This window comes from Sceloporus occidentalis, unplaced genomic scaffold (genome assembly GCF_023333645.1).
Source record: "Sceloporus occidentalis isolate IW3139 unplaced genomic scaffold, rSceOcc1.0.p SCAF_9, whole genome shotgun sequence".
In the NCBI taxonomy this organism is placed as follows: domain Eukaryota; kingdom Metazoa; phylum Chordata; class Lepidosauria; order Squamata; family Phrynosomatidae; genus Sceloporus; species Sceloporus occidentalis.
Genome location: NW_028316989.1, coordinates 32,689,744 through 32,715,989, shown reverse-complemented (window position 1 = coordinate 32,715,989; position 26,246 = coordinate 32,689,744). Strand labels below are relative to the sequence as shown.

Genomic DNA, 26,246 nt, shown 5'->3' with positions numbered 1-26,246 from the left:
ATTTATTTCTGAAGCCCTGCTGGAATATACTCCCAAGTTCAGAAGAAAGCCACAGAAGAGGGAAACAGGAGTGTGATAACCTTCAGGGCTATTGGACTGTGTTGGCTTGGCTTCCTTTGTTTAAACTGCTTTGAGCTTATGAATATATATTGTGGACAGCTGGATCTTGTTGACTAAGTAGGGTCAGCCCTGGCTAGTACTTGGATGGGAGACCAATGAATAGCAGGCGCTGTAGGCTAGATTTCAGAGGAAGGAACTGGCAAAACCACCTCTGAGTATTCCTTGCCTAAGAAAATCCTATGAAAGACATAGGTGACTTGACGGCACGGCACATACGGGCATTAGACAAATTTTGGGGAAAGGAAAGAAATGCATAAATAAAACAGTGCTTCTGTCCTCCAGATGTTTTGGACTTCAATTCCCAGATTTCCTAGCTGTTGGCCAAGCTGGCTGGGGCTTCTGGGAACTGAGGTCCAAAAACACCTGGAAGAAGACCAAACCACTGAAACAGAGCACTGAAATTCTGGCCACGATTGCCAACTTTCCCTAAGAGATCCCCTGCAGTATGACTAGGGTTGCCAAAGTGAAACCTGCAGAGGGCTCCTGTGCCTTTTAATGGTTGTCTAAAAGCGGGACTTTCAGCAGCAGGTGATGCTTGCCCCATAAACAGGTAACCAAGACACTATTCCTGAAACTCCAGTTGTGAAAAGGTCCAGGAGCCCTCTCCAGTTTTCACATTGGTAACTTTATCTAGCCGGCAGAAAATCGAAAGCAAAGCTTCTCGGCCCAGCATGGCCTAAAAGAAGGGGATTTCTTTTACCTCCCACAGTTTCCCAGTTGGATGTCCAATTCTCATACAACACAGAGTATGCAGTGTGTAAGTGGAACTGGAAGTATATTTAGGTTCCCAGATCTCAGGGACTTCCCTCTCACCTCTGCCTACTAGGACAAGAAATCTCAGGGGAGATTTGTAAAGGGTGTGTATATGTGTGTGCGAACACCCACATCCACAATTTGCTAGACTGTGTTTTTTATTTGAACGACAGTCGGTCATTGGTATCTCCTGGGTTTGGATCCAGGATCTCCATGTGGATACCATAATCCGTGGATACTCAAGTCCCATTAAATACAATAGCATAGTACCTCTTTCATCAAGCTTTCCCCCATGTTCCCTAATTCCATTCTTCTCCCCTTGTGTTGCTGTATTGTATTGGATGTAATTGGTGCTTTGGTTTTTAACTGTTTTAACTGTGATTGAATGATGGATATTTTATTGCTGTACTGTATTGTTTAATATGGGGGGGGGATTTCTTTCTATTGGATTTTGTAGTTTCGGTATGTTTTTATTACTGTTGTAAACTGCTGTGATCATGGGAATAGCGGTATACAAATAAAGACTCATTCATTCATTCATAGTCAAATGGCACCTGTCGTATAAAATGTCAAAATCAAGGCTTGCTCTTTTGAAATTTATATATTGCTGGAATATTTTCAAGCCATGGATAGGTTGAATCCACAGATTATCTATCTATCTCTATCTATCTATCTATCTATCTATCTATCTGGATATAGGAGTCCAAATGTACTTATGGTCTTCTTTCCCAGGAGCTCTGTGACATAGACCTGAGTGACTTAATAACTTAACAAATAATTTAATAAAATAATAATGATGATAATAATAATAATAATAATAATAATAATAATTTATATCCCGTCTCTCCCAATGTTGTCCCTTGTTTAAAAAAATTGCAAAATCCAAGTTTGCTTTTGGGAATTTAATATATATATACACACACACTGTATATATAAAACTATTTTCAAGCCCATGGACAGTTGGATCTGTGGATATGGAGGGCTGTTGGGTGCCTTCGAGTAGTTTCCAACTTGCGGTGACCCTAAAGCAAACTTATCATTGGGTTTTCTTGGCAAGTGTCTTCAGATGGGGTTTGCTATTGCCATCCTCTGAGGCTGAGAGAGTGTGACTTATTGCCCAGGGTCATCCAATGGCTTTGCAATGCTGAGCTGGGATTCGAACCCTGGTCTCCAGAGTCCTAGTCCAATGCTCAAACCACTGCACTAAGGAGGAGTGCAAAGGCTTTTTAAAAATGCCATCCAACCCTCATTCACTTAAAACACTTATGTTTAAGACTTTAACAGCTAAAACATTCACAATACAAACTGCATGCTAAAAACAAAACCAGAGCATTTAATGGGTCCTGACAGCCCCGCCCCCTCATTGAATGCCCCGCCCCCAGCATCTCTATATGTTGCGCTGCAACTGCCTTGCAAGGCAATGCAGACTCAGAAGAGCATCGCAGGGAACAGAGTTCGAGTTTCAGAGGAGCAAAGCATGCTTTGGGGATGGAAGCAGCGAGGAGCCGCCTGGCTTTGGGTCTCTGAGTTGCTTTTCTTCTCTTGCACAGAGTCTTCATCGTTGCTTCGGTGGTCGAGCCCCAGGATTGTCAGCTTCCCACAAGGTAAGGCAGGACTGGAACTCAGAGCCAGGATCAGGGGAGAGTGGGACAGACCAAAGGGCATGGCAGGTTTTGGAAATGGTTGGCTTTGCCTTAGGACTGGGGACCAGGGTTCAAAACTTAGTTGGGCCATGGGAACCCCCTGGTTGACCTTGGGCAATAAGTCACACTCTCTCAGCCTCAGGGGATGGCCATGGCAAACCCACTCTGAAGAAACCTGGCAAGAAAACCCCATTATAGTTTGCATTAGGGTTGCCATAAGGGCAAGACACACTCTCTCAGCCTTGGAGGATGGCCATGGCAGACCTCTTCCCCATTATAGTTTGCCTTAGGGTTGCCATAAGGGCAAGACACACTCTCTCAGCCTTGGAGGATGGCCATGGCAGACCTCTTCCCCATTATAGTTTGCCTTAGGGTTGCCATAAGGGCAAGGCACACTCTCTCAGCCTTAGAGGATGGCCATAGAAAACACCTCTCTGAACAACTCTTGCCAAGAAGAACCCTGTGATAGCTTTGCCTGGGTGACCCTGGGCAATAAGTCACGCTCTCCCAGCCTCAGAGGATGGCCATTGGCAAACCCCCCTCTGAACAAACCTTGCAAAGAAAACCCATGACGGGTGGAAACAACCTGAAGGCACACAACGACAACAAGCAATTATTGTGTTTGTGGATTTTGCTTCGGGTGATACTTGTGGTTAGGTTTAAAATAGCATTGCACCCGTGGATAAGTCGAGGGGGTAAAACTTAGCAGCATGTAACAAGGGATGTAAAAGACGAAGCAAAGGAAAGTGATGCTAAAGATCTTTAAAAGATTTGACAGGCATAACGGTTTGCACTCACCTTAAAGGTTGGATGGACCAGAGAGTAGAAGGATTGTTGCTTTTTTTAGGTGCTCCGAGAAGGGATTCAGCTCTCACTTTTCACTAGGGATGGTTCATTTTTTGGTAAGAGTTAAAGCACAGGACTTACATTGACCCCTGGATAAGGTGACCCAGGTTTTTGGGGTCAATTTTTTGGACTAAAATTTCTAGACGTATACATGAGTATGTACAGTGCAGGAGCTGATCTAGCTTTGGAAAATTGATGCATCTGATGAGACCATTTCCCCTGTTTTTTGTTCCACGGATCCATTTCTTCATCTTAGCTTTGGGAGACTTTCAAAGGATCCTAGCGTTGAAAGAGACCCCAAGGGCCATCCAGTCCAACCCCATTCTGCCATGCAGGAACTCCCAGTCAAAGCATCTCCAACTGATGGCCATCCAGCCTCCGCTTAAAGTTATCTCTAAGGAAGGAGACTCTACTTTGGGCTTGTCTATATGGGCTATTTACTTTGAATTGCTCCCAGGCTCAATGCATCCTGTTTACATGAATCAGGTGTAGACTCTCTTCATGACATCAACATATGATTGTTGTTGTTGTGTGCCTTCAAGTCATTTCTGACTTAACGGTTGGCTCTGTCACAGGGTTTGTTCAAAGGAGGTTTGCCATTGCCTTCTCCTGAGGCTGAGAGTATGTGACTTGGCCAAGGTCACCCAGTGGGTTTCATGACTAAGCTGGGAATCGGTCTCCAGAGCCGTAGCCCAGTGCTAAACCACTATGCCACCTTGATACAGGGATTCGAACTCTAGTCTCCTGGAGTCCTAATTCAGCACTCAAGCCACTGGTAGATCCCATACTTGTAGCCTCCATGCAAAGTTATGTTAATAATAATAATAATAATAATAATAATAATTTTATTTCTTGCCCATCTCTCCTCGTGGCTCGAGGCGGGTTACAACTTAGTTAAAACACCATCTTTGCATAAAATACACATATTAAGCTGCATCTCTGCGCAATATTTATATTACAATATGTAGGCAATCATTAAATATAAAATGCATGTTTAAAACTGATGATTAGAAATGGCCTAGATAGGCTTGCCGGAAAAGATAGGTCTTCAAATGTGTTTTATAGTTGTGTTTTTATGGTTTAGCTGTTGGATCTCTTCTGGCTGGTCATTCCAGAGACTTGGGGTGGCCGATGAGAAGGTCTTCTGGGCAATGGTTGCCAGTTGGGTTCTTGAAAGCTGTAGCAACTGCCCCCCAGAGGACCTCAGTGTACAGAAGAAGGTGATCCTGTAAATAACCTGGACCCAAACCATGTAGGGCTTTTAAGGTCAAAACCAGCACTTTGTACTTTGCCCAGGAACTAATTGGCAGTGACTTGAGTCTGGGAGTAATACATTCACTCCTGGATGTTCCTGGCTGCCATGTTTTGAACCAACTGAAGTTTCCAAACTTGGCACGAAGGTAGCCCAATGGATAGCGCATTGCAGAAGTCTGACCTTGAGGTTACCAATGCATGCACCGCTCTCTTTAGGTCCTCCAAATCTAGGAAGGGGCGCAGCTAGCGTATCAGCCGAACCTGAGAGTAAACACTCCTGGCCATCGCGTCTTCCTGGGCTGACATTTGGAGAGACGGATCCAGGAGCACTCCAAAGCTGTGAACACAGTTCTTCAGGGGGCGTGTAACCTCATCCCGAACTAGTTGACACACCTCCATTCCTAGATTAGGACTCTTGATGGCAAACATATCTGTTTTGTCTGGATTCAGTTTCAATTTGTTTTTCCTCATCCAGTCCATTACCTCCTCCAGAGTAGACACACTATCATTAGCTGAGGCTATTTTGGAAGGCATGGAGATATATATTTTGGTGTCATCAACGTATTGATAACACCTTGCCCAGCAGTTTCATGTAAATGTTAAAAAGGGATAGAATGGCACCTTGTGGGGTGCCATATAACAGCTCCTTTTTTTTGAGCAACAGCCCTGCCATTTTGTGGCACTTTGTGGAGTGGTTAAAAAATAAATGGGTTAATGCACTGCTTGGCGCATCTTGAAGTGTAAACGTGGGTTACCTCATCCCTAAATTGTAGGGTTGGTGCTATAAAGGTAGGCTATATTTTTCACTCCACGCAGTGTTTTTGCATTGCTAATTGTATGGCAAAGCCAGGGATAAATTGATGGGTGGATCAATGGAATTCATAGTTCTTCCCTACCAAAATTATTATTATTATTATTTTCTTATATCCTGCCTTCTACCAACACAGGGACTCAAGGCAGTGAACAAGATCCATTCTTGGTTACCCAAAATATATTTGTTTCAGCAGCACACAGTGGGCCCTTGGTATCTGCTGGGGTTTGGTTCCAGGACAAATACACACACTAGATACCAAAATTTGTAGAGGCTCAAGTCTCATTAAACACAATGACATAATAAAATGGTGTCCCTTATATAAAATGGCAAGGTTTGCCATTTTGGAATATATATATATATATATATATATATATGGAATACTTTCAAGCCATAAATGATAGAATTCATGGATAAAGAATCTATAGATATGAAAAGTTGAGTGTAATTGGGTATATCATGTCTGTTGGGGAAAACAGAGTTCATTTTGTTGCTGTTGATGGTAATAACAAACTGGGAGACGGGAAGAAATAAAACCCTGCGGCAATATTTACCTGGCTCCAGGCCACCTTTTAAGCAGAAAAGGTGCCTTGGAAGTGATTGGAGTCTATTTCTGGTTCTCATTCCTGGATTTCTCAGATGATTTTTACTTGGTTTCTACTGATTTAAATATATTATGGTTCTGGGTTGATGCAAAACATTACTCCAGACAGAGGGGCCTTTATTGGGCTTTTTTTAAAGCAGAAAAACTTAATTTTTTGTTCTGAGTCTTTAAAGAAGTTGGGGGAGTTTGGGTGGCCAGAAAAAGGGACTGGAGTATAAGTTCCCCAATTCCTGATCTAAATTATTTGTCTTCCAGCTTGTTCTGAGTTTGAGTCCCTTATGAAGTCACCCCATGAATTTCATAGGGTTTTCTTAGGCAAGGAAGACTCAGAGGTGGTTTGCCAGTTCCTTCCTCTGAAATACAGCCCCCAGCACCTGAGATTTGTTGTGTGTCTGCCATCCAGGTACGCACCAGGGTTGACCCTGCTTAGCTTCCAAGATCAGATAGGATCTGCTGCCTTGTTTTGAGCATGGATCATAAAAAGGTTGTGGCAGCACTGAAGATCTCAAATTAAATTAGTTGTCAGTCTTATGGCTTGATATAATCCAAAGGAATAACTAGAAGATCCAGTCACAGGTCTTCTGAATAACAAGTAGTCTGGCTGGATGCTTTTGCCACTGAACGGCATCTGAAATTATGCTTTTAACATTGCAAAACTGGATGCTTAATCTGGCACTTCAATTGTGGGTCGGGTTGCCACATCTGAGGGCCTGGGAGTCCTCAGGGCAAGGGAGAGGAATTTCAGAGCAAGAGCATTGTCTTGGAAAGTATGCGAACGTTTTCCTCATTTGGGAGACATGGTGCTTTTTATTTGTGTGGTGTACTGTGTGCAGCTGTAGTTGATGCTTATGGGCTCTTGCTTAGCAAACGTAACTTGGGGGTGCCTCCTAGTTCAGGAACATATATACACCGCACAATTATAGCAGTTCGATAGCACTTTTAACCTCTGTCCTATGGAGTCCTGAGATTTACAGTTTGAGGAGGTACTTAGATCGCTAGTGCAATTTCAGAGGTCTGGGTTGCAGGTCTGTAAATCCCTCACCAATTTACAAATCCCAGGCTTCCATAGGATGAAACTGTAGCTGCCAGAGTGCTATGAAATTACTATACAGTTGACCCTCCATATTTGCAGCTTTGACTTTTGCGGATTGGATTATTCATGGATTTGGTTGATATGTTCTCTAGGAATCTTTAGGTCCTCCAACAGGACTCTATTGTCAACTTGGGCCAAAAGTCACACTGAAAGACCCAAAGATGCTTAGAGAGAACGCTTTCCTAGGCATTTGCAGGTCCTCCAGTGCGATTTCATGGTCAACATATGGCAGATCTAGACCACTGAATTGCCTTGGAGGATCTAGAGATTCATAGAGGTGTTCTCTCAGGTTAAAAAAATAGCGGGTTTTTTTGGTGAAGTCGAAGGCTTTCATGGCTGGCATCCTTAGTTTTTTGTGGGTTTTTCGGGCTATGTGGCCATGTTCTAGAAGAGTTTATTCCTGCCCTTTCGCCAGCATCTGTGGCTGGCATCCTCAGAGAATGTTGGCATAGAAGGAAGCTGGATATAGTCCTCTGAAGATGCCAGCCAGAGATGCTGGCGAAACGTCAGGAATAAACTCTTCTAGTACATGGCCACATAGCCCAAAAAACCCACAAAAAGTGTTGTTTTTATTTGCGGTTTTCCCACTTTCATGGAGGTCCTGGGTCCTTAACCCCAGCGAATATAGAGGGTCCACTGTCCTTGTGGGTGGTGGATACATCTCCGATCTACAACCTCATTGCATGTGCAATGGTCTCAAGCGGCTTGTCCATTTTCCTCTCTCACAAAAGTAATGATGCATTATGTGCCCAGTAGTTTTCAGAAATGAGAAGTCTAGGGACTGAAGGAAAGGTGTGTGGGAAGGTGGTGAAGAGTCTGAAACCTGTATCTTAATTCGGTTCTGTCTTGGAAGAAATCACTTTCACTTCCAAACAGGGTTCCTGCTTCTGCTTTCCTTTCTGTCTTCTCCTTTTAAAGAAAGGTGGGCAGACTTTTCATTTCTGGGAGCTTGAGAGGTTATTTTTCAGAAGTGGGTTATTACTATTTTGTCTGCGCTTTTTTTTAAAAGCAGTAACTCATTGCTGTTCCTTGTTATATTTAAAAACTCATTACATAACTCCTTCTGTTATTTCCTGCTTTTTCTGGTTTGTCCATTACTTTGTTCCCATTGTGTGTTGCAAAGGGTATTATACAAATAAATGGCCATTGCTCCTAACAATGTTTAATGACTAATTGCATTATTCTTCATGCCACTTGCTGTATTTTGCTACTCCTCCAGTATGCATTCTGGGCATGGAAAAAAACTAGTACAGTTTCACTCAAAAGGTTATTAAAATAGGGGAGAAGGAGTGATCCCCCCATTAATCTGGGAACAGGCCATTTAGCAACAATTTCTGCCTTAATTTCAGGAAAATATGATCTCTGTGTGAGTGACAAGCTGAGAGCAACAGACTGGTAAATAATGTATACACTCAACTATAAGTCGACCTCATATGTAAGTCAAGGGCAGATTTTGGGGCCAAAATTATGGATTTTGAGGTGACCCATGGATAAGTTGGGGGTAAAACATGTAATGAAGGATGTAAAGGACAGAGGCATGTAATGAAGGATGTAAAGGACAGAGCAAAGGAAAACAATGCCAACAAACTTGCAAAATTCCAGCAGGTATAACTATTTGTGCTCATCCTAAAGTCTGGATGGATAAGAGAGTAGAAGGGGGTCAGTGCTTCCAGAGCAGATTAAACTCTTGCCTTTCCCTAGGGGATGGTTTCATCTATCTATCTATCTATCTATCTATCTATCTATCTATCTATCTATCTATCTATCTATCATCTATCTAATATGATTTAAAATACAGTGCTTACTTTAACCTAAATTTCTAGACTTATACATGAGTATATACAGTAGATCTCAGGTTTTGGCCCAGAAACATTAGGGCCTGGGATGCCATTAAAATGGTGAGCTAGCAAGCCAGTATGGTGTAGTGGTTTGAGTGTTGGACTAGAACTCCGGAGAACAGGGTTCGAATCCTTGCTGAGCCATGAAATCCACAGGGTGACCTTGGGCAGGTCACACTCTCTCAGCCTCAGAGGATGGCAATGGCAAACCCTCTCTGAAGAAATTTGGCAAGGAAACCCCATGATAGGGTTACTGTAGGGATGCCATAAATCAGAAGTGACCTGAGGGCACACAACAACACTGTTAATCACATTACACTCATAGTGCTGTTATTCCCCTTTCACCAGGTGCCTCCCGTGGACTCCTTTGATTTGCAGTTTAGGGAAAGACATTTAGAAGTCTGGATAAGAGGAAAACAATCTGAAAATCCTTGGCGATTCATACTCCTTTTTCCTTTTTCAAAGCTCTGCCCAGGTATCGCATTAAAGCAGCCTTTCACAACTCTCTAGATATGTTGGTTTACCATTTCTATCATCCCCAGGCAGGGCTGTAGAAGCCCTAGGCTTGCCCAGGTCTACCCTCCAGGTAGCAAATGCCATTATTTAATTGCACTTACAAAAGGGGATTTTAGTATCACCTGCCCAGAAGGTAGAGATTTAGCCAAGATCTTAATCTTTGATAATCTGAAAACCCTCAAAACCACAAGTAGCCTAGACAATAGGTTCTGCTGTGCATTATGCTTTAGGCCTTGGGAGATGAGTTGTTAAGAGAAGTATCTGATAAGGCTTATAAGGTCTCAGTGGGATTGCTTAGGCTGGAGGAGCAAAGACTGACTCATGCGGTGGGGATTAGAAGGCTTCAGAAGGCTGTACGTGCCAGAATTAAGTTGGGTATGTCACTGTGAAGCTTACCGTCTAATGCCTTGCATGATGCCATCTTATTGTTTGCAGTCTTCTTTTCAAAACGGCTTCATAAAAAGGTAATGTGGCCAAGTGTTGGGCTTAGTGGCCTAAACTGATTGATACAAAGGGATCTTGTAGCACCTTTGAGACTGTGTAGATTAGAAGCAGTTGTAGCATAAACTTTCATAGACTTGGTCTCCTTTCCCCGATGCCACAAGTCTGTGAAAACTTATGAAATGCAACTGAGGAAGTGGACTGAAGTCTACAAAAGCTCATGCTGCCAAATTCTTTCTTTCACTTAGTCTCAAAGGTGCTACAAGATCAGACTAACACGGCTATAGCTTTAAATTTATTTGCACCGTTAGTCTCAAAGGTGCAGCAAGATCCCTTTACATACTGATATTCCAGACTAACATGGCTATGTCTTTGAACTCTATCCCAATGAGTGTGTCATATCCTTTTAGTCATCTTTGGTTTGATGCTTGACTCAAAGGAGTGAGTATGACCATGTTTCCTAGTTTGGCTATGTAGTTCATTCTTCCTCTAGAAGAGGGACTGATCTCAAGGTTGCTGTCCATATTCCTTGCTGGGTGGGGTGGTCCTTTCTTCCTTAGGGAATATTGGCATCCTCTCTAAGGCTATAGGAATGTTGTAGTCATCTGTGAGCCAGATGCTTCATTTGCCTATCTTGACAACAGATTCCCAGGACTTGGCCAGTCACATCACATACAGTCTCTTACCTCATGTTATGGCACATCTGCAGAATGCCATCTGCCACTCTGTGGGCGCATCCACAGCCTTGAGTCAAAGGATCAGAAAGTCCCAGATTTAATCCCTATTCTTTCCGATTTTATTCACGTGATCCATATCAGTTTTGCTTGATCAGCCCCTGGTATGATCAGAGACTTTTTATATCAGCTTCCCAAGTCTGTTTATTTTAACTCAGTAAAAAATAATAATAATAAGGAAAGAACAAGAAAAAAATCTGGGACTTTTCAGGTAGACTGGATATGCCCTATCTCCAAAATGCTCCTTCTCTTTAAATGGAATTTGTTGAGCAGTTTCAGTTGTTAAAAACACCCATGTGTGCAGTCTTCTCCAACTGCTCTCCCATATCTTGACCTGAAGCAGTCATCATTCTAAGCAAACACTGACTGGGGACGGTGGGATTTGTAGTCTGTTCCTGGAGGGGCTAGATGGGAACAGAATAGCAAGTTTGGAACTTTGTGTTTCCACATTCAGGGGTTCTCGGTTTTGCTAAGGGATCAAAGGATTTGTTTGGGTGAGACAGTGTGAAAAGAAGCACAGAGTCAGAAACATCCCATTTGTCTTTGTATATGTTCCATCTGCAAATGAAAAATGCACTTTTGTCAGTTTTGAAAGCAATCCATTGCACAAAAAGGCCGAGAACCTGTATGACACAGTTTAGTGTAATTGTTCCATATGCAGATCTGTGCTATCTCTCTGCTTAACTCCTCCGAGATTCACCATTTATTCACTTCTGCTCTCTACTGCTATTCTATGGCTTTTGGAAAATAGAGGGGAGAGGAAATCAGAGAAGAGTGTGGCTCTGTCTCCATAGGTAGACACAATGATCATCTACTGAGACCTGCTGGGGTCCTTTGGAAGTCTTAGTAGAAGATGTCATTGGTATGTGTCTGGCTACAGAGACATAGCCAGATGCATCTCTGTTCCCTTGCCTCCTTCCCCAGCCATGAAATAATTGTGAGGAGGAGTTCAACAGCTAAACAGTGAGTTAAGAGGATGATTGAGTTGTTAAGGAGGAAGAAAATACCAATCTCTACAATGACCAGGAAAGGCATTATAGTAAATGTATGTTTGCGTATGTCACCAATAGGATGTCACCCAAAGTGTGTTAAGGCACGGTGGTTATACCTGAGCCCTAACCAGAACTACACCTCAAAAATGTGTCTGTGTGAAAATGCCTTCAAGTCACTGTGTAACTTATGGTGACCATGAATTTCATAGGGGTTTCTTAGGTATGTCATTGCCTTGCTCTAGTTTAATCAATGGGATCATGAAAGTGGCATAATGTGAACAATTAACACTAGGTAAACTTGGATCAGGCCTAGCTTACCCAGTTCAGCATTCAATTCCCTGCAGTGCCCATGTTCACCAGCAGCTTATATTTAGAGGGGTGGTGCTTCTGGTAAGGCATTATAAGACAGCATGATGACTAATAGCCATGATATTGTGGCAACAGTTAAACCGGAAGCATAATTACAGTATACTGAGAAATGCTGGTCAAGATGAAATTTTATGTAAATGAATACCTGACAATTAACACTTTTTGGTCCATGTTCCTCCTTTGCTTATTTGCAATTGCTACACATTTAGAAACTCTGTACATATGGGGCAATGGTAGACCGAACTTCTGCATTTGGTAGGTTCATTCTCAGCATGCCTATGACTTCTCTTCCCTTGGTTAGCTTCAATGCAAGTGAGACAATGTCACACTAGCAAGCCAGTGTCTGTATGGCTCCAGAGTTCCCCATATTTGCTACAGAGCAGTGATCCCCAAACTTTTCTCCTACAGTTGTTTTGGACTTTGGCTTCCAGTATTCCTGACTATTGCTGAAGCTGGCTGGGACATATGGGCACTGAAGTGCAAAACACCTGGAGGACAAAAGTTGGGAATCACTGCTTATATAGAGCATAGTGATATTAAAACCTCATGTTATAAAGCATATCTGTACAGTTGTAGGGAGTAGGCATTCCTTGCACTCCCCTAAACAAGTTTTTCTCCCCTATAGGAGCATTTCCCCATGTTTTTGCCCCCTGGGAAGGAGGCCTTTTCCCAGCAACATGAAGTGACTGTAGTTCACCCCCCTTCAATGGTGAAAATGTCCCTCTGCACCTTCCAGAGGACATTTGGGGGCAATTTTTGTACCCCAAAGGAGACCACAAAAACTGCTCTGGGAAGCCACATGCAGCCTGCAAGGCGCACTTTGCCCACCCTGCCATAGGGCAAAGCGAAGTTAACTTGTGTTGCTTTATATTTCAGAGATGTGCTTCCCGTTCTGTAAAAGGAATAGTCATATTAAAGGCTGAAGCGAGATAGCCCAAAGCCAGGCAAATTGTGTCTGTAAGCCTTTGTACATAAGACTTGCTCAAGCTCATAACATAGCCTTGATCTCCTGTGTTTCTCCACTTGATAAAACCTCTCAGCAGTTTCAAGGACCTCTCTTTGAATGGCCCAGTGGCTTAAGCAAAGCGTGGGCCTACAGCTTGAAAGCGATATCAAAAAGCAAAGGTGCGCATGTACATCTTCAAAGCAACATCTCAAAGACTTACTAAGCTGATCATTGCCTGGCTCTGGTTCTTATCTTGTGCTTTGAAAATCTAAATAATAATAATAATAATAATAATTATTATTTGTATCCCGCTTCTCCAAAAAGATCGAAGTGGCTAACAATAAAACATCCATAAAATACAATAAGCATATAATAAATGTCTCATTTATAGGGTTGTTTATAGTGTTTATCCTCCCCCTCCTTTCTGGAATCTTATCAGGTTAGGGAACATATGGGCATTATATAGTATTGGTTTGCAACCCCCATCAGCTCCAACCATCATAGGCAATGATTTGGCATGATGGGAACTGTAGTCCAACACCATGCAATGAAGCACGAGTTGCCATCTTTTTGCAGATTGTAGATATTTAAAAAACGTTTCTGCTTTCAAGAATAAATGCTTGGGCGAGACTACAAAGGTGAGTTCGAACAAAGATTCCAGGAACGGGGGAAAAATAACACAGTGCTAGACTTTCTCTCTCTGTAATTTTTATGGGGCATACAACTTCTTCAAAATAGCCACTTGAACTTCCCTAAAGACGCAAACCTTTCCTCATCCTTATTGTTTCAGTCTCATGTATGGTATCTGTTCTTCTCCTTTGCCCTATGGAAAATGTCTGATTTGCTGGCTAAGGGGAAGTAAGAGTTTCCCTTCTAACAGCAGCCATGCCACCCACTTCTGTCTTGCTCATATTTTTAAAAGTGTGTGTATGTGTTATGTGCCTTCAAGTCATTTCTGACTTCTGGTGACCCAAAGGCAAACCTATAATGGGGTTTTCTTTAGACGGGGGTTGCCATTGCCATCCTTTGAGAGAGTGTGACTGTCCCAAGATCACCCAGTGAGTTTTATGGCTGAGCTGGGAATTGAACCCTGGTCTAGAAGTGGGCAATTTGCAGTTCTTTGGCTGCAAGTGGGTCCCAATCTTCCCAGACTGTGGTTTTTTGCTTTCTTTTGGAAACCCCTAGGAGTGGCAGTTTACCATTTAAATAGATAACAAGCAGCGGTGATACCTGATGTGGTTTCATCCTTTCATTGCCCTCCTCCCATAACACACTATATAGAATCCTTAATAATGTTTTTTGTACTAATGTTACTAAGGTGCGACAAGATCTCTTTACAACTGTTATGGCAATAGCTGTGACATAAACAACTAGCAAAATTAAAACTACATATACCTTTAAATTGCAATATCATATGCACAGCCTAAGTATATTTACATGTAAATGTAAAGTGTATTTACATGTCAAAGCATATTTACATGTGGTTAGAGTGAAAATTTGGTTAAGATGTGATGTTTTTAAAAGAAAATTAAAAAAAGATAAATGTTCAAATTTAATTTTTTTAAAAAAATTAGACCTCTTCTTTCCTTCCACTGAGCCTCACCTCATTCACCCCATCTCTTCCTCTGAGCACCAGCATTTTAGAGGGACACAGGCAAGCATGGCAGCCTATTTCTGCCCAAAGGCAGATATTTAGGGCACAATGGTGTCACCCTTCGTTTTGGTGCCACCTAGTGTGGTCCACTCCCCTGCACACCCCTAGTAATGCCCCTGGTATTGAGGATGCCCTACACTGCTAACACGAAGTATACCTATTTGTCAGGGCCTCTTTTGCAGTACACAGTTATAGTAAACTGTCTTGGCTGTGCCCTGTGGAATCCTGGAATTTGTAGCTTGGTGATGCACTCGTGTTGCCTGCCAAAGAAATCTGAACCCTGCATCAAATTACGGGACTGCGTAGGATGCAGCCATTGCAGGGATATAAAAGTGCTGTAATTGTGGGGTGTGAAAAGAGACCCAGACATGGGCTTTTCTGGCTGATTTCAATGTGTTGTTGCCTATTTTGGAGGGAGGGATTTTAAGAGTCCATCTTGATTCTTGAGGGTCTTGGGCCAGACATTTGACTCACAAACCCACCAAAGCTGTCTACCAGCCAGGTTAAGAATGTAAGACCCTTCCTAGTTCACAGCAAGGACCTCTGTTTTTCAGCATTTGGTCTCTGTAGTAGTCAACCAGATGTCTTTGGGAAGCTCAAAATAGGATCCTTTCCCACCCATGTTTCCTAGTAACTACCTTGAATGCAAGAAACAGGATGCATATATACAATTGCCCTGATTTCACAAGGACAGTCTGCATTGATCCACTTTGCATTGATCCACTTCTTCATCTGCTTTTAAAAGTCCCAGTTTCTCTGTCCCTCAATAAACTACCATTCCCAGTATTCCATAGCATTGAGACATGGCAGATAAAGTGGGGTCCAACCAGATTGCTTCTGCGATGCCGATGCAGTTTTAGTTGTAGCAGAAAGCTCCAGATACAGGTGCTATTCAGAATTTATTTCTGTCCCTAAGCCTTGCAGCATCGAGCGTCTGGAGGATCATGCCCTGTTTGAGCGGGGAAAGCATTGACATCTAGGTTTTTCTTCAAAAACACAGTCCTGGGAAGTGTCTTGACTGGGCTGGAAGCTGCCTGTTCATTCCTGTGTTTTACCCAGGGATGGTGACTAGGTGGTCATATGCGGCTGACAGTGTTTTGAGCCAGCAGTCCAAGGCTGCTGAATCAGCTTGTTTACAGTGGTGGATGTCTAAAACTGTGGCTTCTAAAATGCTTTAGTTCTAATGTTTTATTTTTGTCACCAAATAAACATGCCCACAGACAGACGCTGACTCAATTGCATCCCATCTATATATGTTTTGTTATATTTTTGTAATTTCTCTTTTCCTTCCAGAGCAATTTTTTTGTCCTTTCCTCTTGTTCTATATGCTAACTCTTATGGTCATGGCTTTTGCATGCTGTATTATCAGGCAAATAATGTGTAATGTGTCATGATGGGCCTCGACAAACCAGCACTAAATGCCAGCTTCAGGGCAGAGTGGGGATGTGAAGTCCCCATAATGCCTGCCCCGACGTTGCCTTGATGCCGGCGTCATATCGTGTGCCTGACTGCATGGCGGGCGGTGTCACGGCGCTCCTTTGGCGCTGCATCCAGATAACACAAGCCAAAAGGAGTGCCAGAAAGTGCTGCCATGGTGGCAAAGGCACCCTTTCCATGGCACAAAAAAGAGCTGCTTTTTGCAGCTTGTTTTTGTGCTGTGGAAAGGCCAGATCAGGGCCACGGCATGTAGTTGCTGCAGCCCCGATCTGGCAAGGAAAGGGTCAGCTGCAGGCCGCTCCAAAGGGGTGATCTGTTGTAACAATAAGCCACCAACTTGGTGGATAAACTCAGAATGGCCTACCATCTTCCTCTGTGTATCTATGGTCCAAAACACACTGCAGAAATAATCCAGTTTCAGACTGCTTTAACTGTCCTGGCTCAGTGCTAGGGAATCCTAAGAACTAGTTTGTTGTGGCACCAGAGTTCTCTAACAGAGAAGGCTGAATATCTCACAAAGCTACAGTTCCCAGAATTTCCTAGCATTGAGCCAGAGCAGTTAAAGTGGTCTCAAACTAGCTTCTGCAATGTGTTTTGTACCTATATATCTATGTCTGTATTGTTGTTGTGTGCCTTCAAGTTATTTCTGACTTCTGGTGACCTTAAGGTTCATGGAGTTTTCTTGGCAAGATTTGTTCAGAGGAGCTTTGCCATTGCCTTCCTATGAGGTTGAAGGTGGTTTCACATGACAACAGCATTGCCCTGCCTACCTCTTGACTGAGACTCCCACAAATTCCTTGAAATAAAATGTTGCCCTTGGACTGATAAGAGGTCTCTGACTCTTCCCTGGGAGGACCACTATCCAGTGTAAATCTGGTCCAACTAGTCTACTTCTCATCTCCAGGGATCTGAGTTCAGGGCCATGTGAACACAGCCTTGTGGAGTGCAGACTGAAAAGAAAGGGGGAGAAGGCATGTTATGAACCAGACATGGCTGTTGCCACTACAGCTGATCAGTTCCATGACTGCGGTTGGAAACAGCCTTGCGCCTCATCCTTAGGTGCAGCAAATCCAGCTAAAATCTCACCCGGTCCTAAGATAGTAATTGCCAGCCCACAGATTGGCAACTTCAGTGGGTCCAGAGGCCAACTTTCTGCTTTCTGGGGGGCCACACAGCCAGCCAAAAGTGGAAACAGAAACAGAATTCTCTGAAGATGCCAGCTACAGATGCTGCTGCAACGTCAGGAATAAACTCTTCTAGAACATGGTCACATAGCCCAAAACCCCTACAAAAAACTATGGATGCCGTCCGTGAAAGCCTCCGACTTCACATTAAAAACAGAATCAGCACTTCACTTCTGGTTTTCAAAGATAGCTATTTCTTTTTGAAACATAAAAATCTTAAAACAGTTTGGGAGGAAGAGGTTGCAATCTACAGTCAGTTCTCTGTATCCAAGGATTATTTATACACGGACTCCATCATCCACAGGTTGAAAATTTAAAAACAAACAAACAAACAAAAATAAAACCTTCCCAAAAGCAAACCCAGATTTTGCCTGAGGGATGGCAATGGCAAAGCCGCTCTGAAGAAATGTGCCAAAAAAAACAAAACAAAAAAACAACAACCCTGTGATAGGTTTACTTTAGGGTTGCCATACATCAGAAACGACATGAAGGCAAACAACACACATCTAAAGAACACCATTTTCCCATGCCATTGTAGTTAATGAGACATGAGCATCCATGTATTTTGGTATCCATGCAGGGTCCTGGAACCAAATCCCAGCGGGTACCAAGGGCCCACTGTATTTAAAAGGTGCATCACAATTTCTGGAGGAATCCAGGATTCACCCCTCTTTGCAAGAAAAATGGCAGTTCAGGGGAGTTGGGGAACAAGAGAAATTTCTCAGTGGGTCTCACATGGTCACCTTTTTTGCGAGATGTCCTTAGTGACTTCACAGTGCAGGAGCATGAAGGCTCTTGTTTAATAAGAGTGTGCAACAAGAGTACTTTCTTGTGGCTTTGCAAACAGGATTGAGAGAAACAAAAGCATCCCCCACAGAAACCCATTCTGTTGCTTGTTCCCACGAAGACAATGCCCTTCTTTGTTTGCTGATGCTTTTTAGCTCCCTGGCCTCGGAAGGTTGTCCCTCCCTCCGTATTGTAACTTGGCTTCCATGAATTAATAAAAATTGCTATCTTGACTTCCTTCCTTTGGAGCCTGCAAATCTAGATTTTTGGAGAACTTGGTCAGCGGTGTTTTCTTATTTGGGACTTTATGCCAAGGGAGTAAATCATGTCTTTAAATAATAAGAAAAGTGCAGTTGGCAGAAGTTTCTGGATGTTAGACAATACAGTTTTCAGTTGATCCAAATAAGAGAATGGTTCTGGATGCCCACCTACGTTCTTGGGGCCCATTCACACGGCAGAACTATAGGGCTCTTGTTATAGTATAACGGCCATGATTTGCTCCTGTGGAATCCTAGAATTTGTAGTTTGACCACACAGAGGATTTACAATCTTCCAATGAAGATGTTGCCTGACTGTGGGTTTTGCGTTTTGATGTCATCTCATTGGTCTTTTGTTTTAACAACAGACATGGCTTTTTAAAAGGCTGCTGTGTTGCCATAACAGTTTGGTGCTTGGTTATCATTCCAAAGAGCAGATGTCAGAGCAAAGTATTCTAACAGGAGTTGTAAGCTTAGATTTTTTCCCCTAACACCCCACCCTTTGGCTTTTCAAGAGAGGTTTGGCTCTTAGTACCGCTTGGTACACATTATTCTTTCTGCAGTCTAACTCCATTCTCCTTTCCTCCTCTTCAGATTACATGTGCATTTTCTTGCAAACTGATTTTATGACTCCTTTGCAAGCACAGAGTGCTCTATTCATTTCTGTCCTTTCTCAGAAACCCTGCTTGGATTATTGTTGGCTTTGTACAAAGGATCAAGGGAAATTTCAAAGGAAAACATGATGAGATCTAGATAGGTTTTGGTCAAAGGGGAGCAAGGCACTGAGGCCTTTGGCACGAACACCTTTTCCATATCATGACACGTTTTTGTTCCAAGCTTTCGGCTCAGTTTGGGAACCCCAGTTTCCCGCTGTTCCCAATGCTTATCTTGAATTATTTTTATCTTCTCTTGAGAGCCAAGTGACTTGACTCGATCTTTCAGTTCTCTATTTGATTTCTTAGGGTCCTTTTGTTAAACAGGATTAGCAGGGGATGTGTATAAATAGCCTGTGAAGTTAAAAAAAGGTGCAAAAGCATCAGATCTGCAGATTTCAAAATCTGTGTTGTGATAATACCTTGGTTAACCAGCCCCACAAAAAACAAAACAAAAACAAACAAATCCTGTGCAATATCTCCAGACCTCCCAGATCTCTTTGTCAGGCAACATGTTTTTAAAAAAGGCAGAGAAAGAGCTGGGTGGTGGTTTTCTTCCTCACCATCACTCTGTGACTTTAAATTGAAATTATTGGTTCTGCTTTCTCATTCCCAATTTATGTCACTTTTTGGTTAATCTAAGCAGGGTAGGCAACAGTGGTGGGACTGGAGAGGACTCTGGGGCTGCAGAAATACAGTCAACCCTCCTTATCCATGGATTTTTTTTTATCCACGGATTTAAGCATATACGGCTTGAAAATATTACAAAAAAGTATAAATTCCAAATAGCAAACCTTGATTTTGCCATTTTATATAAGGGAAACCATTTTACTATGCCATTGTATATAAAGGGACTTGAACATTCATGGATTTGGTTATCCACAGGGGGTCCTGGAACCAAACCCCAGCGGATAACAAGGGCCCACTGTAATAATAAATAAATAAAATTAAAATGATCAGAATCACATCTGGTTTTGACAAATGGTTAATTCTTTTGCTATTACATAGTGTAATTTTGATTGGTCAGGCTTGCTTTGCTCAAGCATCCACTGATTTTTCATGTTGGTGGCCCATGATATTCACAGAAGTTTTTTCCAGCGCTGCATTTCAAACGAGTTAATTTTCGTCCTGTCAGTTTTTTCAACGACCAGCTTTGACAACCATAAATCAGAAATACCATGGTGATGCTGATTTTGCTATTTAATGATGCACCTTTTACACTTGAGGTGTGTGTATCCCTTGCTAAAAAGCAAACGCCCATCCTGCAAGTTCTATATAGTTGATAGCTCTAAATATGGCCCAGCGTATTGTAATGAGTGGTTTTGGCTAGCTGCATTTTATTATTGTCAATGCACATGCATGCATTTTTGTGCATGTGCGCACTAGACATAAGGTCCATCCATTGCAAGATGGGGTACATCTTGAGGAATGTAACTTTTTGAGTCTAAGGATTGATGCGGGATGAGGGAGACAAAACTGAAGCCTGGTGAACTGCAAAATTAGAAATACACAGCAACTAAAGGACAGCTAGTATCCTTGAAAATCAGGGACTGATGCAGAATTCTGCCAAGTTAGATTAGCCCTCTGTTTGCTCAGTGTTAGGAGAGAAGCCAAAACATTTCTGCTCAGTACTTTGGCTGTTAATGGTTTTTCATGATTCTGCTCTGACAAATATTTTAAAGGTCTCTCGGTCTCACTCACAGACTTGCCTACAGAGACAAGGTATGTATTCAACCTGCAGAATTATAGCAGTTTGATTCCTGCCACAGAATCCTGGGATTTGTAGTTTGGTGAGGCAGCACAGCTCTTTTCGAAATAGCTCACGAAACTGCAAATCCCCGGGCTGCATAGAATCCCATTTTGGGGGAAAGGTGATATATAAGTCCAATAAATAATAAATAAAATATTGTGAAGTCAAAAGCTTTTATGGCAAGCATCCATAGTTTTTTGTGGGCTTTTCAGGCTGTGTGCCCACGTTCTAGAAGAGTTTATTCCTGATGTTTCGCCAGCATCTGTGGCTGGCATTTTCAGCGAATGCTGGCATGGAAATGAGCCAGGGTCACACAGTATATATATACCCCACTCACTTCCATGCCAGTGTTCTCTGAAGATGCCAGCCACTGATGCTGGAGAAATGTCAGAAATAAACTCTTCTAGAACATGGCCACATAGCCTAAAAAACCCACAAAAACCTATAAATAAAAATATTGTTGCCATGGCAGTTAAAGTGGTATCATGCTGCTATAACTGTGCTGTGTGGATACATCTAAGCGGTAAGTTATATTGTGTGTTATACAGGCAACGTTTTAGGCATTCAGACATGGCAGAAAAACAGTTCCGTGGATTTTTTTTAATAACGTTAACTTTCAGGGACATGTAACATTAAAAAAAAACCCTAATTGATTGAAGCACTGCCAAAAAACCTTGTTGATACTGAAAGTTTAATGTTGCTTTGATTCTTTTGCTCTTATCTTAGCTGTAGGTACAGCGAGGGAGTTAACCTTGTTCAGTTCGTATTGGAACAAAATCACATTCCAAGCTTTTCAGGCAACTGTTCCAAGTATAGCTGTGGCGCCTGGAGATTATTGTTTTCCTTTGTGCTTGTCCAAAACTGTTTTGGAAAACACGTTTCTTTCAGTTTTAAATGATTCCACCCAATTTCCCTGGAGAGCAGGTCAAATGGAGGCTAATTTATTAGGCGAGACCTCATTAAGTTACTGTTTCTTCAAAGTCTTGGACCAAAGACACCCTAATCTTTAAAAGCCTGCTTTCCAGTGTCATCTTCCAGGATGCAATGCAGGCTTAATCCTATAAATGGTATATCTGACTTTTTATTCTGGATGTTACAGAACTAGCCAATTTTGAGACTGGTTGCAACGAATCTTTAACCGGACAAATGGGTACTTTTTCAGCTTTGTTGCTGCTTGGCATTATCCCAGTTTCAAAATCTGGTGGAACTTTTTGAAGCTTGGGGGCCTGATGTTATGCGGCTGAGATCCATATATTAAGAAATGATTTACTTACCAAATAGCTGCTGGAAGGCATAGGATGCACATCCTCAACATTATATTGAAGCCTGGTGGTGTCTTTGCGTATCCACTCCAGATCATCAGTCTGAATGTTAAAAAGAGCAATCTAAAGTGCTGAAACTAGGTTCCTTGAATTTGTCCTTCAAAGTTTGGAAATGAGGCTTTCTAGCTCCCGCTTGCCTCCTACTCTGGAAGAAAACTAGGGCATAAATAAATAAATCCAAACCATGCACTTACAGCCACTTTCTTACCATTATTATCTGTTGTGGTTCCATCCTGTGGAATCCTGGGACTTGTAGTTTGGGTGGTACTTAGACATCTCTGCCAGAGAACTCTAATGCTATAATGCGGAGGAGTGGACTACAGTTCTGTACTAGAGAATTCCAAATACCTCGCCAAACTAGAAATTCCAGAATTCAGCGAGAAGGAGCCGTGCCAGTTAAAGTGGTATTAAAGTGTATATTTTGGTTACTCTCAAGGAACTGGTTCTGGAGTCCTTTGAGACTGGAAATCGGACTGACTCAGTTTAGTATTTAGTGTAGTATTTCCCAGGGTCTGGATGGCTTCTTTCCCATGATACATAGTCTTTCTCTACCCAAATCTGTGTCCAGAATGTAGATTACTCAACCCTGTGGTATTCACCACATTTTCTTCCTATATGTGTTGATTTTGTGGTTTCGAATGTGTCACGCTTTTAGGGGAGAGTAAACACTGAAAAGTTAAACAGATGTAGACCATTGCTGGTCCAAAGCAGCTGGGAGACAAAAGTTGAGAATCGCTGCACTAGAGAAACATCAATCAAGAATTTTGAGTTCCTCACCAAACTACAAATCCCAGGGTTATGTAGGATGAAGCCATGGTAGTCAAAAGTGGTATCAAACTGCTCCAGTGTTGTAGTGCAGATGCACTTACTCCTGGGTTGGGAAGTAACTTACATATTTTCCAACTGTCTCCGTTTGGATAATCCCTGTTAATAATCTCTCATTCCACTTTTATTTATTTTATTATTAACAGTATTTATACCCCGCTTTATATTCATATTTATACTTTTTATACTTTCCCAGCTGCCCCTAAAATGTCCCAGTTTTTCTTGTCTCCTTCTTGGCCCTCAGCTTAACTTCGATTGCTGCAACTTGAGATCAGAAATGAAAAAGCAATGGGAACTCAGCAGAGGGCAGAGGAGCAGATTCCCGCATTGGGAGAAAGGCAGCATATAAATGATGTAAATTATGAAATAAATAAGAAGGGGCAGAATCTTGCTTTCCCTTGAAGGCTCAGGCAAAAGCAAACTTCTGCAGCCTCTCCTGGCTTTTATGTTCTTCCTTATTAACTCTTCCCATCTTGACCACACTCTGATGTTGCTTGGCCACATATGTCCAAATTTAAAACTGAATTGTTGGAGGCCATCAGATGGCTCCAAGTTCTTTTGGAATGGTTCTGATTTGCTCTTCTTGCAAATCTTAAAAGCCATGTCTCCCTTTCTGTGCCCGCTGAGTAACCTTTGCCTGGCAGCTTGACTGGAAAGAGAATGTATGAATATTTTTTTTCATATTCGCCAGTGTTTTCCATAGATTCATTTGCACAAAGATCGGGAAATGTTCTTTTTCCAGATGACTCCAAGGCTTGAATGACTCTTGGGCAATTCTTTTTAGTTGGCAGCAAAGATGCTCTTGACCTCAAGACTGAAGAGTTCTTTGTAATGGTTTCCACCCCGGCCTGCGAGTAACCCTTGGCTGCGCACTGGCTTGGAAACGTAGGCATTTTTCTCCAAAAGCATTTTTGTGCGTTTTCATTTTCTGGAGAAGGGTAATGTTACTTAGGGAGAAGAGAGCTGCAAGCTGTTTTGAGCATTTTGCTGGTGGAGATGATTACACCATTTTGAGAGACCGGGGTTCGAATCCTGGCTCGGCCATTGAAACCCACTGGGTGACCTTGGGCAAGTCACACTCTCTCAGCCTCAGGATGGCCATGGCGAAACCCCTCTCAAGAAACGTGCCAAATAAACCCTATGATAAATTCACCCTAGGGTTCCCTAGACTTGAAGGTACACAACAACAGTAACAATTAACATTTATCTCAGAATAATTGAGATCCTTCAATTGAAACCTGGATTGAAAGGCCTAGAATTAGATCCCAACGATAAGAGAATTCTGAGCCCAACAATTTATTCTAAGCAGCAGAAAGGAATGGAAATTGCGGCTGTTCTGCACAAACCATCCACCCACTGTTGGTTCCATCAGGTTTTCTTTGTTTTAGCAATATAACCTAGGGCAGGGAGGAGTCATTCTGTTGTTGTGAAAACAATTTGCAGCCAGAAATTCATGCTGATCTCTTTTAAATCACCAAGAGATCTACCTGTAGTTCTAGATTTTGCTTCTACATGCCTGCAGTGACATTGCATCAAAACCAGTTAAGCAAAATGAGGGAATTGGCTCATGTTGCCGACCACAAGGAATGCATTTTATGCTGCATTTTAGAGATCTACAGCTACTTTCCATGGCTTTCCACTGACAGCTAGCAATTTTCTAAACTCTGAAGGCCCTCTTGGATGGCCTGGTCTTTTCAGCAAGCTGCCTAAGGGAATTCCCTGTGTTGTGGTTATTGTCCACACCAATTTATTTATTGTCTTGCCCATATCCTTGTGCAGGACCTAAGGCCCTCCAACACACTGGACCATCCCTCCAAGAATGCTTGCCATTGAATGATCCTCAGAGCCTGACCTTTGGAAACCATCTGGCTCTGTTATTCGCTCTCTGCTTCAGAGGAAGGCAAAGACAAACCAAACTTTTTGGGAGCCAGTATGTGGCATAGTGGTTTGAGTGTTGGACCAGGGTTTGAATTCTCCCTTGGCCATAGAAACCTATGAAGTGATCTTGGGCCTCATTCCCACTTACAAATAAATCACTTTGTGATCCGAATTGTTGGATCAATTCGGCAGCAGAGCAATGTCACTACATTTGCCCTGATCGCATTTTCTTGCTGTAAAACAAAATAAAATAACCCACTTGTGGTTCACATTGACAAATGAATTGATTCCATATAAACCATTTCTTGCGGGAGTCTGCAAATAACCCACTCATAGTTCAAATTGGCAAATGAATTGGTTCAATTTGGAGCGTTTTTAGCAGGATTCTCCCCCTCTGTCCAGCAATGCAATCGCATTTATGTACTTCTGTACAAGTGTCAAAAGGCAGGCGAACACAGGTTGTTAATTTCCGCTTCCCCATCCAGCGACTCCTTATCACATCATAGTAAATCGATTCCAATCTGCATCTCAATCACACTGACACTGAATCGATTTGTGAATTAGATTCTTCAAAATGATTTTTGAAATCGATTCCGAACTGCATCTGGTTCACACTTTCACGGAATCAATTTATCCGAAGAGATGCGGAAAAAATCAGCGTCAAAAAGATGCAGGTTAAATGGGTCTAGCGCATGCCCCCCCTCTCTGAATTGCTCCAGTGATTATGTTCAAGTGCGAACCAGGGTCATCTAAACCACTTCAAACCGATTTGTGAACTGGTTTAAAACGTAGTGGGAATGAGCCCTCTCTCAGCCTCAGAGGAAGGCAAAGGAAAACCTTGTTCAAATTCTGCCAAGAAAATGTGATAGATTTGTCTGAGGGCTGCATAAGTCAGAATTGACTTGAAGGCACCCAGCACCAACAAAAGAGTGAAACTTACAAATACAGCTGCATGAATCCCTCTTCTTTCTTCCTTGGCCCATGCATGAACAATTCACAATCGGCAAGGAACTTTTTTGTGTCTAGGAATGTGGGTTGGAAGGAATGCACCTCTTTTTAAAAAAAACACCACAATTTTATAGCATTGACACAGGTCAAAGGCCAAGATGTTTGACACTGGGCTGTTAGATCAGAGTTGGCAGTGCTGACTTCAATTCCGAAAGGCTGTATTTTCACTTATGAGAGTGCCTGGGCTTTGGGTTTCCTAAGAAAGAGAGGCTTTTCCATCTTTCCTACCACTTTCAGGGAAATGAGAGGAATTTTGTCTTTGTGGTTTTTCCTTAGCTCTGGAACTCCTTTACTCAGAAAGAGTAGGCTGGCTTCCTCGCTGTTGTTTTTTGCTTACTACAGAAGTGTGTTTTAACTGGACTGGTGCAGTGCAATTTTTTTTTGGTGTGTTTTTTAAAGTCATGCTTCAATTATTAATTTTTTAAAATAATTATTTTTATTTGTTATCAATAATAAATTATAATAAAGCGACCTCATTTCCTGAACAGAAAACCCCGTTTCCTTTGCAGGGTGGGGTTAAAGTGAGCATAAG

At 42.3% G+C, this 26,246-nt stretch overlaps 1 protein-coding gene across 1 annotated transcript in view; it reads left to right on the top strand.

The window, feature by feature from the left end:
* The first annotated feature begins 2,310 nt into the window (after positions 1-2,310).
* SEMA7A (semaphorin 7A (JohnMiltonHagen blood group)) overlaps positions 2,311-26,246 on the top strand; it is a 48,387-nt gene continuing 24,451 nt past the window's right edge. The window contains exon 1 of the mRNA XM_089538586.1: positions 2,311-2,477. Within this exon, the coding sequence (XP_089394712.1) occupies positions 2,351-2,477 (127 nt within the window). The 5' untranslated portion in view covers positions 2,311-2,350. The remainder of the gene's footprint in view (positions 2,478-26,246) is intronic.